Source organism: Rhinolophus sinicus, chromosome 1, assembly GCF_057876585.1.
Source record: "Rhinolophus sinicus isolate RSI-liver-muscle chromosome 1, RSI-T2T, whole genome shotgun sequence".
In the NCBI taxonomy this organism is placed as follows: domain Eukaryota; kingdom Metazoa; phylum Chordata; class Mammalia; order Chiroptera; family Rhinolophidae; genus Rhinolophus; species Rhinolophus sinicus.
The window spans coordinates 145,112,648-145,126,964 of record NC_142501.1 but is presented as its reverse complement, the minus strand read 5'-3'; the positions used below and the strand labels follow the sequence as shown (position 1 = coordinate 145,126,964).

Below are 14,317 nucleotides of genomic sequence, written 5' to 3'. Positions count from 1 at the left end.
GGATATGACACCAAAAGCATAAGCAACAGAAGAAAAAAATAGACAAATTGGACTATCTCAAAATTTAAAACTTTTGTGTATCAATGGCCACAATCAAGAGAGTAAAAATACAACCCACAGAATAGAAGAAAATATTTGCAAATTAATTATATGGTAAGGGATTAATGACCATAATATATAAAGAACTCCTAAAACTCAACAACAAAAAGGCAAATAACCCAATTAAAAACATTTAAAGGATTTGAGTAGAAATTCCTTCAAAGAAAGTATACAAATGGAAAATAATTTGCACATGGAAAGATGCTCAACATCATTAGTCATTAGGGAAGTGCAAATCAAAACCATAATGAGATTCCACTTCACTGCTACTACTGTGCTTATAATAAAAAAGACAGACAAAAACAAAAGTATTGGTGAGGATGTGGAGAAATTGGAATCCTCATACATTGCTGGTGGGTGTAAAGTGGTCTGCTGCTGCTCAAATGTTAAACAGAATTACCATATGATCCAAAAATTCCACTCCTAGATATATACACCCAGGAGAATTGAAAACACAAAACATGTACATAAGTGTTCATAGCAGCATTATTCACAATAACCAAAAAGTACAAAGAACTTAGATGTTCATCAGTGGGTGAGTGGGTAAATAAAATGTAGTATATCCATACAACGGGATTTTTTTCAGCCGTGGAAAGTAATGATGTACTGACACATGCTACAACAGGATTGAACCTTGAAAACATTGTGCCAAGTGAAAGAAGCCAGTGACAAAAGGCCACATTTTATACGATTCCATCTATATGAAATGTTCAGGATGGGAAAATCCATGGAGACAGTAAGCAGATTATTAATTGTCAGGGCCAGAGAAGGGAGTATAGGGAGTAACTGCAAATAGATACAGAGTTTCTTTTGGGGAAACAAATATATTCCCCAAAAGAATTAGTGGTGATATATACACAACTTTGTAAATATCTTCAAAATTGGTAAATTGTACACTTTAAATTATTGAATTTTATTGTATATGAACTATATTACAATTAAAAACTAAAGATCATGGAGGAACTGGAACTCTCATATGAGTGCTTTGGAAAATAGTTTGGCAATCTCTTCTAAAGTGATATATGCATTTAACATATAACCCAGCAATTACATTCCTGGATATTTACTTGAGAAAATTGAAGGTATATGTTAATACAAACACTTGCATGTGAATATTCATAATACCTAGAAACTGGAAACAACACAAAAGTCCATCAATGTGGTAAATGAATGTGAGGTTAATGAGTAAATAAATTGTAGTGTATTCACGAATATTACTCTGTAAGAATAGTAAGCAAACTACTGATACACACAATAACTGGTGATATTCAAAAACATCCTGAATGAAAGGAGCCAGACAAAAGAGAGTATTTGATATATGATCATATACATCATATTAAAAGTACAATTTTTTAAAGAAATATAGATTTCCAAAATTGACTCAATAAGAGATAGAAAAGCATAATTGAGAAGAGAGGCTTCTTTCTAAAATTTGTTCTGTATCTGTTTTTTCTCTTTCAAGATGCAAGTAATCCCTATATTTTTATAAAAATAGAAAGCTTACTAATTTATTGCATATGACATTGTTATATTTACTGATACCATAACCCTGTTATCACAATCAGACAAGCATAGTATAGACAGGACAAAATAGACTCATGGTTCTTAAGGTGGTCGATCAAGATAATCACCTAGCATTGTTACTAAAAATTTATATTTCTTGTGTGAATTGGCTTCATGATAATGCAATCAGCAAAATTCAGGCTGTGGGAAACCTTGGACAAACAATCTAGTTTCCTTCAACAGAGAAATTGCTAAGGGAAAATAGATGGAAAATAATTTGTATTAAATGAGATTTAAGAGATAACAACCACTTGTATAAATCTAATTGGATCCTCATTTGAATAAACAAACTTTAAAAAATGGAGACAGTACTTAGTACTTAATGCCACTGACTGTACACTGCCCTATATTCATAAATCCTCTGTGCTTTGCCTATTCATCCTTCCCCTCCTCCAACCCCTGGCAACCACTGATCTTTTTATTGTTTCCATTGTTTTTTTGGCGAAGCTCACAGTGGTCCATGAGGGAACCAGCAACCACGCCCTAACCAACTGAGCTAACCGGCCACCCCTGTTTCCATCATTTTTAGTTGAGATCATACAGTAGCCTTCTCAGATTGGCTTTTTTCACAATAGGCATTTAAGGTTCTCCCATGTCTTTTCATGGCTTGATAGCTTATTTCTTTTTAGCACTGAATAATATTCCATTATCTTGATGAACCACAGTTTATTTATCCATTCATCTACTGAAGGATATACTGAAGGATATCTTGGTTACTTCCAAGTTTTGACAATGATGAATAAAGCTGCTATAAACACCGGTGTGCAGGTTTTTGTTCAACTCTTTTGTGTAAATACCAAAGATCATATGGTAAGAGTATGTTTAGTTTTATAAAAAACCTCCAAACTGTCTTCAAAAAGCTGTACAATTTTGCATTTCCACCAGCAATGAATTAGAGTTCCTGTTGCTCATCGTCTGGCATTTCGTGGTGTCAGTGTTCCAGATTTCGGCTATTATGTTAGGTGTGTAGTAGTCTCTTACTGTTTTAATTTGCATTTTCCTGAAGACATAGATATGAAGCATCCTTTCATATGCTTATTTGTATGTCTTCTTATCTGTATGTCTTCTGTCATGAGGTGTTTGTTAAGGTCTTTCGCCCATTTTAAAATCATTGTTTTCTTATTGTTGAGTTTTTAGAGTTCTTTGTATATTTTGGATAATAGTCTTTTATTGGATGTGTCTTTTGCAAATATTTTCTCCCAATCTTTGTTAAGGAGATAGAGTCCTAAAGACAACAGACGTCACAGTGGTTTTCTGATCCCTAGAGGAGTTTGATAGTAGGGCACAATTGCAATAGTAGTTCCATATTCCCCAAGTTTCTGGATTGCAGCAGAGAAAGCTATTCTCTTGACAGACCAGTTTTGCAATATTGTTCTGGGAGTAATTCCTGGTAGCCCAGCCTAGAGCCTCCGCCATATTTCCACTGAGTTTTTAAAGCACTTAATTCCACAGATTAAGCTTTTAGCTGCTTAAAATAGCCAGAGGGCTTTCTGTTTATGTAACTGAACCCCAACTGATGAAATTGTTAGGTGAAAAATGCAGGCCACTGAGCACTAAGTCACTTCCTGATGGCAAAACTAAATGAGATGTTTATATCTTTTCCTGCTCAATTCCACTGAAGTAACAAAAACGAGGAAGAGATGGTGGAAGAGGGGAGGAGGAAGACAAGTAGTTGATAGTGGCAGCAATACGTAGGGCATGGTGCCATCATCGGAAAAAAAACTTAATGAAAATTTTGAAAGGTATTAAGCCAGCGAGATCAAATTGAGGAAAGCTAATAATAGTGATGCCAAGTGCTGAATGCAAACAAAATCTGGCTCTGAAAAGATCTTTGGAGTAACAGTGAGTTCTGAATATCTGGGACAATAGAGGGAAAACTGAAGGACTTCACTTTGAAAAACGTTTGAGGGTCTTAGACTTGGATTGCTATTTTTGGCATTTTCCTCTAGGCTTCATTTTGCTTGGATGACTTATTCTGTAGAGTGGTTTTACCTGACATGTTTCTAATACGTGAAATAAGGGAAGAGTATTAAAATATTCCCAAGATTTTGTATTTATTCAGGTATGGTTAAGCCAGCTTCAGGAGATAATTGCCATTGAACAGATAGTTTGGTTACTCATAGTTCTTGAGAATAAGTGGCATGCCCCACAGTGCAGGGCCTCATAGGGAAGCACCAGAGTTGACCAAGAGGCAGGAGTGAGGGGATGCATGGACACCAGCCTTTGTTGTAGTTTCCATGGGAAAGGCAAGGTAGGCAGGGTAAGTATTCATAGATTTTGGATTGGCCGGTTTGGATAATTTTGGCATGTGCTGGGCTGTCTCTAATTGTCCTGGTCCCCGATGATTAGGGTAGGGGGATAGTGGCTCAACTTAGTAAAGGAGCTGAGTTGAGGGCCCTGGACTAGTTGGTTTGCCTTTGAGGAATGTGCTCTCCCGTGACTGGTTGCTGTCTTTAGGAATTAGTTAGACCTGGGAGGGGCAGTCTCTCCAGGATCAGCAAGGCCCCAAATGCCAGAGCATCAAGAATGCAGAAAATAAGAAAATGTAGTGAATATACAGAGAAGGAAGGGGAATAAGTACTCCCAGAGAGCTGAGAGATATAAATCAGTAACTTTTAAGAAACTGGCAGGTGTGTCAGAAACCATTCAGATTTGCTTCATGAATCCAAGCATTCAACAACTAAATCAAAGTATGTAAATTTTGAGAGAGTAGTGCAATAAAGTTTTAAGGCTCTCTGTGGATGAATAACTAGGTAACATGGAATGGTCACTGTGTGGTAGGCACCATCCTAAGAAATTTACATGTGCTAACTCACTTAATCCCCAACAATCCCACGCAAGTATTAGTATTATTCCCAACTGCAGTTGGGGAAACTGAAGCTTAGAGAGATCAAATAACTTGCCCAAGTTCATGCTGCTAGTAAATTGGAACTGGTATTTAAACACAGTTTAGTCTGACCTTAGAGTCCAAACTCATCGCACTTCTCTACCTGCAATAAATTTTATAACAATAATTATATATTCATAAAGGTTTTGGACTGAAGGTCAGCTTAGCATGATAGTTAAGAGCATGTAAATTTGGATAATAATAGTATTAACTTTATGAAATTTTTGCAAGAATTAGTTAATGTAATGCACTTAAAACAGTGCCTGGCAGCATAATAAGCACTTAGTCATAAAAATAAATTTAAAAGTCAGTAGCTAACTTCTTATATGTTGCAATACCCATGATAACACAAATTATATAAACAGAAATTGGCATTATAACATTATTAATAGTTATTCTATCATTCTGTAAAGTGTTTGATATGTACTAGCATTACATACATAGCCCTAAATTGTTACTGTATATGGGAATGACTTTAAGAATATAACGACTTTCTTATGTAATTTAATTTTATTATTTTAATTAGAGAAAAGCGATTACAGGAATGGAAAGCTCTTAAGAAAAAACAAAAGTTTGGGGAGTTAAGAGAAATTTCTGGAAATCAGTATGTGAATGAAGTCACAAATGCAGACAAAGATGTATGGGTTATAATTCATCTATACAGATCAAGGTAATTACCATAGCATTTTTGTAAAATATTTACTATACTAATGTTTTAAGATATATATTTTTGGTTTTAAGGTCATAAGTACTCTTTACAACAAAGAGTACTTATGAAAAAGAAATATATGTATATATACACACATATATATGTATAGAGTCATGGGCTTCAGGGATCAAATTTGTTATTTTAATATACTTTCATGTCTAATTTAAAAAACTTGTCACACTTCTTAAAAAATAAGCTTTCGTTGGTAGTTAATTTAAAAAACCTTATGGAAAATTTCAAACACACAGAAAAGTAGAAAGAATGATAAAATGAGCACCCTAAATACTGGCCAGGTAGATTTAACAGTTAACATGTTGCCATATTTGTATCAGTTGGCGTGTGTGTGTGTGTGTGTGTGTGTGTGTGTGTGTGTGTGTGTGTGTGTTTGCAGAACCATTTCAAAATATATTACACACAGCATAATACTTTTCTCCTAAGTACTTCAGCATGCATCTCTGAAACATCAGGGCATTTTTCTATAGAACCACAATAGCATTTTTTCACCTAACAAAATTAACAATGATTCCTAATAATACCTAATACCCAATCTTTACTCAAATTTTCCCAACTGACTTCAAAATGTCTTTAATAAACACACATATTTTTGAACAAGGATCCAATCAAGGATCATGCAGTGCATTTGAATATATTATATCTCAATGATAATTGGGAAGAGTAGACTTTCCCCCCAAAATGGAGCTGCAAGCTCCTAGAGTTTCACAAATCTCTCACAGAAACAGCACCCCTAGCTTTAGGTGCTAGTCCCTCTGCCTGGGCTCCATGGCAATCCAGGAACGGAGACCATGACAGTAGCCCTCATTGTCCTTATCTAATTCTCTGAATAAAAAAATGTCTTCTTTCTTTTGGTCTTCAGAGAAATTCTGTACAGAGCAATTTATGCAAAGTAGAGCCTGGTTGTTTACCAGCTCACCCAGTTCGTCAGACAAATTTTAATAGAGGACATCGTGCCCCATAATGAAGACATTATTTTTACTATAACTGAAATGCTCGGTGATCAATTTTTTAGTAGTTTAAAGCCTTAAAAAGAATCATTTCCCATTTTTCCTATACATCTGTTTAAACCAATTTGGAGATTTGCTGACTTTGGTTCTTCACAAATAAGTATATGAAACACCAACATTTACAATACTAGGATCTCTGTGTCATAAATGTTATATATGGATGTTGGTTCTGAATTACCGTATCCTGGTATAAAATTATTTATTTTAATGGTTATTTCTAGATAAATTACTAGTTTTGACAAATAATTTTCAAAAACTCATAAAACAGGTTAAATCTGTTTTAGTCTCAGCTAGGCTGTTTAAAACTGTCATATGCATTAATGGACTCAAAGAGTAAAGATCTGTTTTTATAATGTTTTAAATATTTGTGAATTTTGCGGAAGGTTATTTTGGGACACTATGAAAGTTACATAAAATATTGGTTTTCTTGACATTAAGAAAATGCATTTATGTGTCAGTGTATAACTTACAGTTTAAGAAAGTTAATCTATAATCAAATTTATAAAACAGAAACTAATTATTTGTGTTACAAGTATTCTTTAGAAATGTCTAGTTTTTAATAATAGATTTACTCAATTTTTTCATATTGTAAAGTGAAGTATACCTGTTAATTTGTATTTCTAGCTGCCTTTTATGAACTTTACAGGAGGGGAAGTTTGTTTTTTAACTAGGTTCCTAAGTTCTGTAATTTTTATATTTTTTTGCCACCAGATTTATAGAACTGGGCCTACTCTTCATCCAAGTGAAAGCTCAGCCTGCTTATGATGCCTTAGAGCAGGGGTGTCCAAACTGAGGTCCGCGGGCCAACTGCGGCCCATGATCAATTGTTAATTGGCCCACAGCAAATTCCAAAAATATATTTAGTTTACTTAAATAAACCAGGTGAGGCAATATGTACTTCACCTCGAGTGAGTGGCCTGGGTGTTTGTGTATTTTACCGCATATGGCCCTTGGTAAAAAACGTTGAAAAAAGTTTGGACACCCCTGCCTTAGAGGGATCTAACTAACACTGGGCCAGTGAGCCTAGTGACTCAGCTTAAAGTCAGCTTTGATTCTGATTTTATTCCCTCTTACAGCTATGCCTAAATTCTAATTTTGGGCTTCTATATTATTCCTATAACCTACTGCGTATTTTAAACCTCGCATACCATAACTAGGCCTTTAACGTGTTTTCTGATATCAGAGGTCTCTCTTATATTTGACAATCCTTATGGAGTTAAATTCTGGCTCCTGAACCCTAAAACCAGATTTGTTCCTCTACCATTGCTGTCAGAACTATCTTCAGGCAACTACTTTCTCCCCGCACCACAATCTGTTATGCCATAGTCTCTTACTTCCATACGTTTGACTGCCACCACAAATGCCCACCTGCCTTCTGCCATTCACACCAGTCACCTCATAAGAGTCTGTCATACCATTGACTCTCATTCTGACAGTAATGATAAAATTCCTCTAAATTAGATGGTAGTTGATTCAGTTCACCTATTTGAGGAAATCTGAATCTTATAAAGTCAATTTATGTCATTGCTTTGTGTGGAAAATTGATATTTAAGTTAGGCAGTACATACTTTTCTAATATTACTGAATATTACTGCTAGTAGGCCACCTACTAAAATAAAGCAGTGTCTAGGTTTTTATCAGGTTATAGTTATCAAAAGAAATTATGTACATATATTCTGAAATGTAAATTAAACATATAATGCATTTAACTTGTTTTTCTTAGCTTCTTGCTCCATAAATTGATATATAACATCACCTAGTACTGAGAGGATTTCTGAAGAATTTGTAGGTGCTGGAGATGCAAAGGCATATATATAAGACATCTGTCTCCGCCATTAAAGAAATTCCAGTATGGTAGAAGGAGACAACGAAGTATAATGATAAAATTTTTTAGGTGCTATGGTAGAATTCTGTACAGAGTAAAGGCACTGAAGAGGAAGTATTAAGTTTTACTCTTGGAGAAGGGAAGTACAGAACTTTCTACAGAGTAAGTAATTCTTGGTCTTGGCCTCGAAAAATAAGAAAAGACTCCCCAAGTTTACAGAGCTGGAGAAAGTAAACAGGCCAAATTGGATAGTTAAGATGGAGTATACAGCTTGAACAAAGGTACAGAAATAAGAGGCTTCATCTTGCTTTGGAGGGCATTAAATAATATAGTAGCAGGCAGAGAATAATGCTGGAGAGATAGGCAAGGTCAGACCATAGAGAACCTTGAAAGCTATACTAAGGAGCCCAGACTTTATTCTGAAGACAGTGAGGAGCCATTGAAGGATTTTAAGCTTGAGGGAGGGACAGTAGTTACATGATGAGATTTTCATGTGTTAGCAGGATCAAGGATGAATTTGGGGAACCCAGACTGGAAACAGACCACTTATAACTATCTGATATAGATGAGGTAAGAAAGGAAAGGAGTAAGGCAATGGAGAAAGAGAGAAGAGGATAGGTATGAGACAAGGATGTAGAATCAATATGACTTTAGTACTGATTAGATGTTGCAGAAGAAAGGAGGATTTTTGGACTGAGTGCAAAACTAAGAAAATATAGAAGACAATGCATTATGGTATAGTTTAGATGAGAAAAGCTATGGAGAACCCCAATGAGCAGTCCACGGGCCAATATGAAAAATTAGTAACCAAATGTATATTTGTATATGTCAGATTAAAATAAAATATTTAAGTTAAAAAGAATTTTTTGTGTTATTCCCTGCTTTGACTTTTGTTGCTGTTGTTGTGGCTGTTTTACCTTTTGACATCCTTCACTCATTTTTTCCCCAATCCCTACTCTCTACCTCTGGCAACCACCAATCTGTTTTTTGTATCTATGACCGTATTTTTTTGGTGGTTGTTGTTTTATTTTTTCAGATTCTACTTATGAGAGAGATCATATGGTATTTGTCTTTCTCTGTCTGACTTATTTCACTTAGCATAATGCTCTCTCAAGATTCATCCATGTTGTTGCAAATGGCAAAATTTCATTCTTCTTTTATGGCTGAAATACATATATATATATATATATATATATATATATATATATATATATATATATATATATATATATAAAATACATTGTATATTGTATATTATATATATTTAAAAACCTGAGAGATATAATATATATAATATATTATATATATCTCACAGTTTTTTAAACCCATTCATCCACTGATGGACACTTAGATTGTTTCCACATCTTGGCTATTGTAATAATGCTGCAATGAACATAGGGGTGCAGGGATCTCTTCAGCATAGTGTTCTTATTTCCTTTGGATAAATACTCAGAAGTTGGATTGCTAAATCATATGGTAGTTCTATTTTCAATTTTTTAAGAAACCTTTATACCATTTTCCATAATGACTGCAGCAATTTACATTGCCACTACAGTGCACAAGTATTTCCTTTTTTCCGTATCCTCACCAATACTTAGATAGCAGCCATTCTGAAAGGTATGAAGTGATATCTCATTGTGTTTTTGATTTGCATTTCACTGATGATTAATGATGTTGATCATCTTTTCATGTACCTGTTGGACATCTTTTATGTCTTTTTTGGAAAAATTTCTATTCAGATCTTCTGCCTATTTTTCATTGTTGTTTTTTTGTTTTGTTTTTGCTATTGAGTTGTTTGAGTTCTTTACATATGTTGGATATTAGCCTCTTATCAGATATATGATTTGCAAGTATTTTCTCCCATTCAGTAGGTTGCTTTTTCATTTTGTTGATGGTTCCTTTGCTGTACAAAAGCTTTTTAACATAATATGGTCTCATTTATTTGTTTGTGCTTTTGTTACTTTTGCTTTTGGTTTTAGATTCAAAAAATCATAACAAAGACCTATGTCAAGGAGCTTACTGCCTATGTTTTCTTCTAAGAGTTCTGTGGTTTCAGATCTCACATTTAAGTCTTTAATCCATTTAGAGTTAGTTTTTATAAAACAGTGGTCAAGTTTCATACTTTTCCATGTGGATGTACAGTTTTTCCCTACACCATTTATTGAAGAGATTGTCCTTTCCCATTGTATATTCTTCACAGGTTCCTTTGCTATAAAAAAAAAGAAATAGACTGCATATGTGTGGGTTTATTTCTGGGCTCTCTATTCTGTTCCACTGGTCTATGTGTCTGTTTTTATGCCAATACCATACTATTTTAATTGCTAAAGCTCTGTTAGTATAGTTTGAAATTAGCAAGTGTGGTGCCTCTGGCTTTGTTCTTCTTTCTCAAGATTGTTTTGGCTATTCAGGTTTTTTTTTTGTGGTTTGTTACAAATTTTAGGATTATTTGTTCTATTTCTTTGAAAAATGCTATTGAAATTTTGATAGGTATTGCACTGAATCTGTAGATTACTTTGGATAGTATGGACATTTTAATAATACTGATTTTTCCATTCCATGAGCGTGGAATATCTTTCCGTTTATTTGTTTTTTCTCAATTTCTTTAATTAATGTCTTGTAGTTTTCAATATACAGGTCTTTCACCTTCTTGGTTAAATTTATTCCTAGGTATTTTATTATTGTTGATATAATTGTAAATTGGATTGTTTTGTATATTTATCTTTCTGATAGTTTGTTATTAGTGTGTAGAAATGCAATGGATTTTTGTATATTGGTTTTGTATCCTTCAACTTTACTGACTTTGTTTTTTAGTTCTAACAGTATTTTGATGGAGTCTTTAGGGTTTTCTATATAAATGTCTTGTCAAGTGCAAATAGTACCAGTTTTACTTCTTTCTTTACAATTTGCATGTCTTTTATTTCTTTTACTTGGGTGATTGCTGTGGCTAGGACTTCCAATACTATGTTGAATAAAAGTGGTGAGAATTGGTTGGCATTCTTGTCTTTTTCCTGATCTTAGAGGAAAGGCTTTCAGCTTTTCACTGTTGAGTATGATATTAATTATGGCTTGTCATATATAGCCTTTATTAGGTTGAGGTACATTCCTTTTGTATCTACTCTATTGAGATATTTTTTAATTTGTGAAACAAGTTTATCAAAAGTGTATTGAGAACAAAAGCCAGAAACTGGTAAAGAAAAACCAAATAAAATAAAATAAAACTCTTCTCCCAAATTTTGATAAGAACTTAATGCATTTTCATTGATTTCCATTTACAGAGTTTGTTTAAATGAAGCAAGAACTCAAATATGCATGCAAAGCAATTTGAGTTCAGAAACCTGTATTTTCCCCTGATCGTTTACATTTGCCTGGCCCACAACTAAACAGCATCTTTTTTCTTAGTGATTAACCTTTATCATTTTTTTCCAAAATTCCATTTGATTTTCACAAGAACTACAGTGATTTTTCTTGTCCCCCTTTTATTTAATGTGCAACTGGCACAAACAAGTATAGAGGGGGGAAGTATCGAAAAGTCCAGAAGGGTCACCACCTGCCTGGAGCATGCAGTATGCCTTGGCATGAGTCACTCACTTAAGAGAGCTTTGACTATGGGTGTGACAGATCTTAGAAGTTGAGAATACAAAATGGAATAAGATTCTTCTATGGTATTGTGAAAGAGGCTGATTAAATATTATATGTATTTTTTGAAAAGATACACAAAGCTCTACAAAAGAATAAAATGATTTTCTGTTCAAAGAAGCTTTCCCTTATTAACACAATTCACACTAATCTTTCTTTTCTCCTATACTATTTCAAATATGCTCCATATAAATGATGAGGGAATGAGTACAAAGGGAAAGGAGAGCTACAGTTCTGTCAAATTTAGGTTTATATTTAAAAATTACAGAAGAAAGATCAGATTTTTTTATTTTTATTTTTATTTTTGGTTGCGATGGAAGGGGAGGTGAAGTTCATCAACTATTGATATCAGAATGGATAAGATTGCCCAGTGACTGTGTCTGGACTGAAAAGAGGGTCCAAGATACAATTACAAGGAACATCTACATTTGAGGCATAGACAGGAGAAGACAAATAAGTAAAAAGGAAATTAACAGAAACCAAAATAAGAAGGCCTTTCAAGAAGGAAAGTGAACAGAACATAGATATTTCTATTTTCTTTTTGTCTGGGTTATGTATAGAAGGAGAGAACATAGTTATTAGAAGGGGACAGAGAGTTGTAAGGGACTTTTTAAAATTTTAGTAACTTGAATGTGTTTATGTTAAGTGGAGAAGGATAAATTGAGAAAGCAGGAAAAGAGGGAAGCAGAATAACAGAGAAAAGTCCCATAAGAAAAGGAAGAAATATGGGATAAAGTAGAGGATAAACGTTCAAGCAGTTTTGAGTTGTGAGTGATAGACTGGGAGAAAAGAGACAAATTGAAGAACAGGTGTACTGGGAGATAAATGACAGAGCAGGAAGAATCGCAGGTTTTGGTCACCCTTCTAATCAATGTTAAATTTCTAATGAGGAGTAGTTCTGGATTATGGGGACAGAAAGTAGCATGCAGGGGGATATAAAAAAAAAAAAGTGTGGGTGTGTTTGTTGGAGTCAAGAAACTCAAGGAAGTCTGAGATAAGGAATTTTGGATGTGATAATCTTGTGTGAAAATCTGTGATGGTGACAAGAGTTGGGATCCATTTGTTTAAACTCAGAAGTGCCAAGGATTCCCTAAAGGTGTCCTTGTTTGTTTGTTTTTCCTTCTATGTTCTATAAACTAGAAACTGGCTTGATTAAATTGATGCTAAGGCAAATGTGATTAGCCTTAGTTAGGCATCAAATTCCTATGGTAGCAAGCTTTATTCCCAGGCTATAATGGTGTTTGTAATAAAAATCAGAGGACTCTATCGTTCGTAATTACTAAAGGTAACAATAGCAGATGATAATTGATATGTTCTTAGATATTATTAAAATAATATCTACACAGATATTTTTATCATGGAGATGTTTCACTTATTTTATTAGACTGAGATGAGTAGTTTGTTTTTTAAAGATATTTTGTGTACTGTTTCTCTTTTTTAGCATACCAACATGTTTGTTGGTTAACCAGCATCTTAGTCTCCTAGCAAGAAAGTTTCCAGAAACTAAATTTGTTAAAGCCATCGTGAATAGCTGTATTCAACACTATCATGACAATTGTTTACCAACAATTTTTGTGTATAAAAATGGTCAGATAGAAGGCAAATTCATTGGAATTATAGAATGTGGAGGGATAAATCTCAAGCTAGAAGGTAATGATGTTATTTTAAAATTTTTGTTTATAAAAAAAGTGACAACTTCACTAAATTAATAAGTATCATGGAAGTTTATTTCTATAAAACATAAGGTTTTTTTTTCCCCTTCTAGTCTCTTCTTGTATGCCTATAGATTAATTTCTTAAAATAATACTCTTATCATAACACCCACTCGCTTAAATCCTTAATGGTTCCTTGTCTCGAAATAAGTTAAAAATTCAGAATCTTCTGCCTGAGAATTTCAGCCCTCATCTAACTATATTTCTCAATGCTTTCTAGTTTCTGCTCCAGCCAGGCTGGTCTTCAACCACTACTCCAGACACAACTTATGCATTTGTACCTTTATACTTTGTTTCATACTATTTCCCTGTACCCCAAATACCTAATCTTTATTCTCACTTCCAAATCCTATTCCTTCATGGGTCTAGAAGAGGTTTCCATTTATCTCATTATATGGTTCTGGACCAATTCAAAATCTGTCTTCCTGTTCTCAGCTGAGTTTCTACATCCTATCCAATTTTATTGGTTAATCAATTCCCTTTGAGTTTTGTCTCCTTAACAAGTACAAGGACCATGCCTCCTGTTATGTTCTTTTTCGTGATACACAGCACAGGACTTTGCATTTTTACCTTTCTAAATGATTTTTACTTCCTGACCTAGTTCTAAGACCATATCCTTCATTTACTCATTTCTCAGAACTGCTTTAATTTTATATTATTAAAATCTTTTTCCGTTAGCATCATGTTAAAGCCATTGTGAATAGTTGTTTTTAACAGCTAGTTTTTTACTCTATTGTTCCCTTAAAACTATTTTTGGCCTTACTGAGAACTCCAATACTTTAATTGTTCCAGAATTACCCCTTTTTCCTTCTCTTAGTCTCTAAAGCCCCTCTTTGTTTTACCACCTTGTTTTTTCAGCTTGGA

At 34.0% G+C, this 14,317-nt stretch overlaps 1 protein-coding gene across 2 annotated transcripts in view; it reads left to right on the top strand.

Annotated features, from left to right (window-relative positions):
• PDCL2 (phosducin like 2) overlaps positions 1-14,317 on the top strand; it is a 33,360-nt gene that overhangs the window by 13,397 nt on the left and 5,646 nt on the right. The window contains exons 4-5 of one of the 2 annotated variants that reach the window (XM_019740087.3): positions 5,076-5,219; positions 13,183-13,391. In XM_019740087.3, coding sequence (XP_019595646.1) covers positions 5,076-5,219; positions 13,183-13,391 — 353 coding nt within the window. The remainder of the gene's footprint in view (positions 1-5,075; positions 5,220-13,182; positions 13,392-14,317) is intronic. The other variant, XM_019740088.3, reaches the window with a different exon arrangement.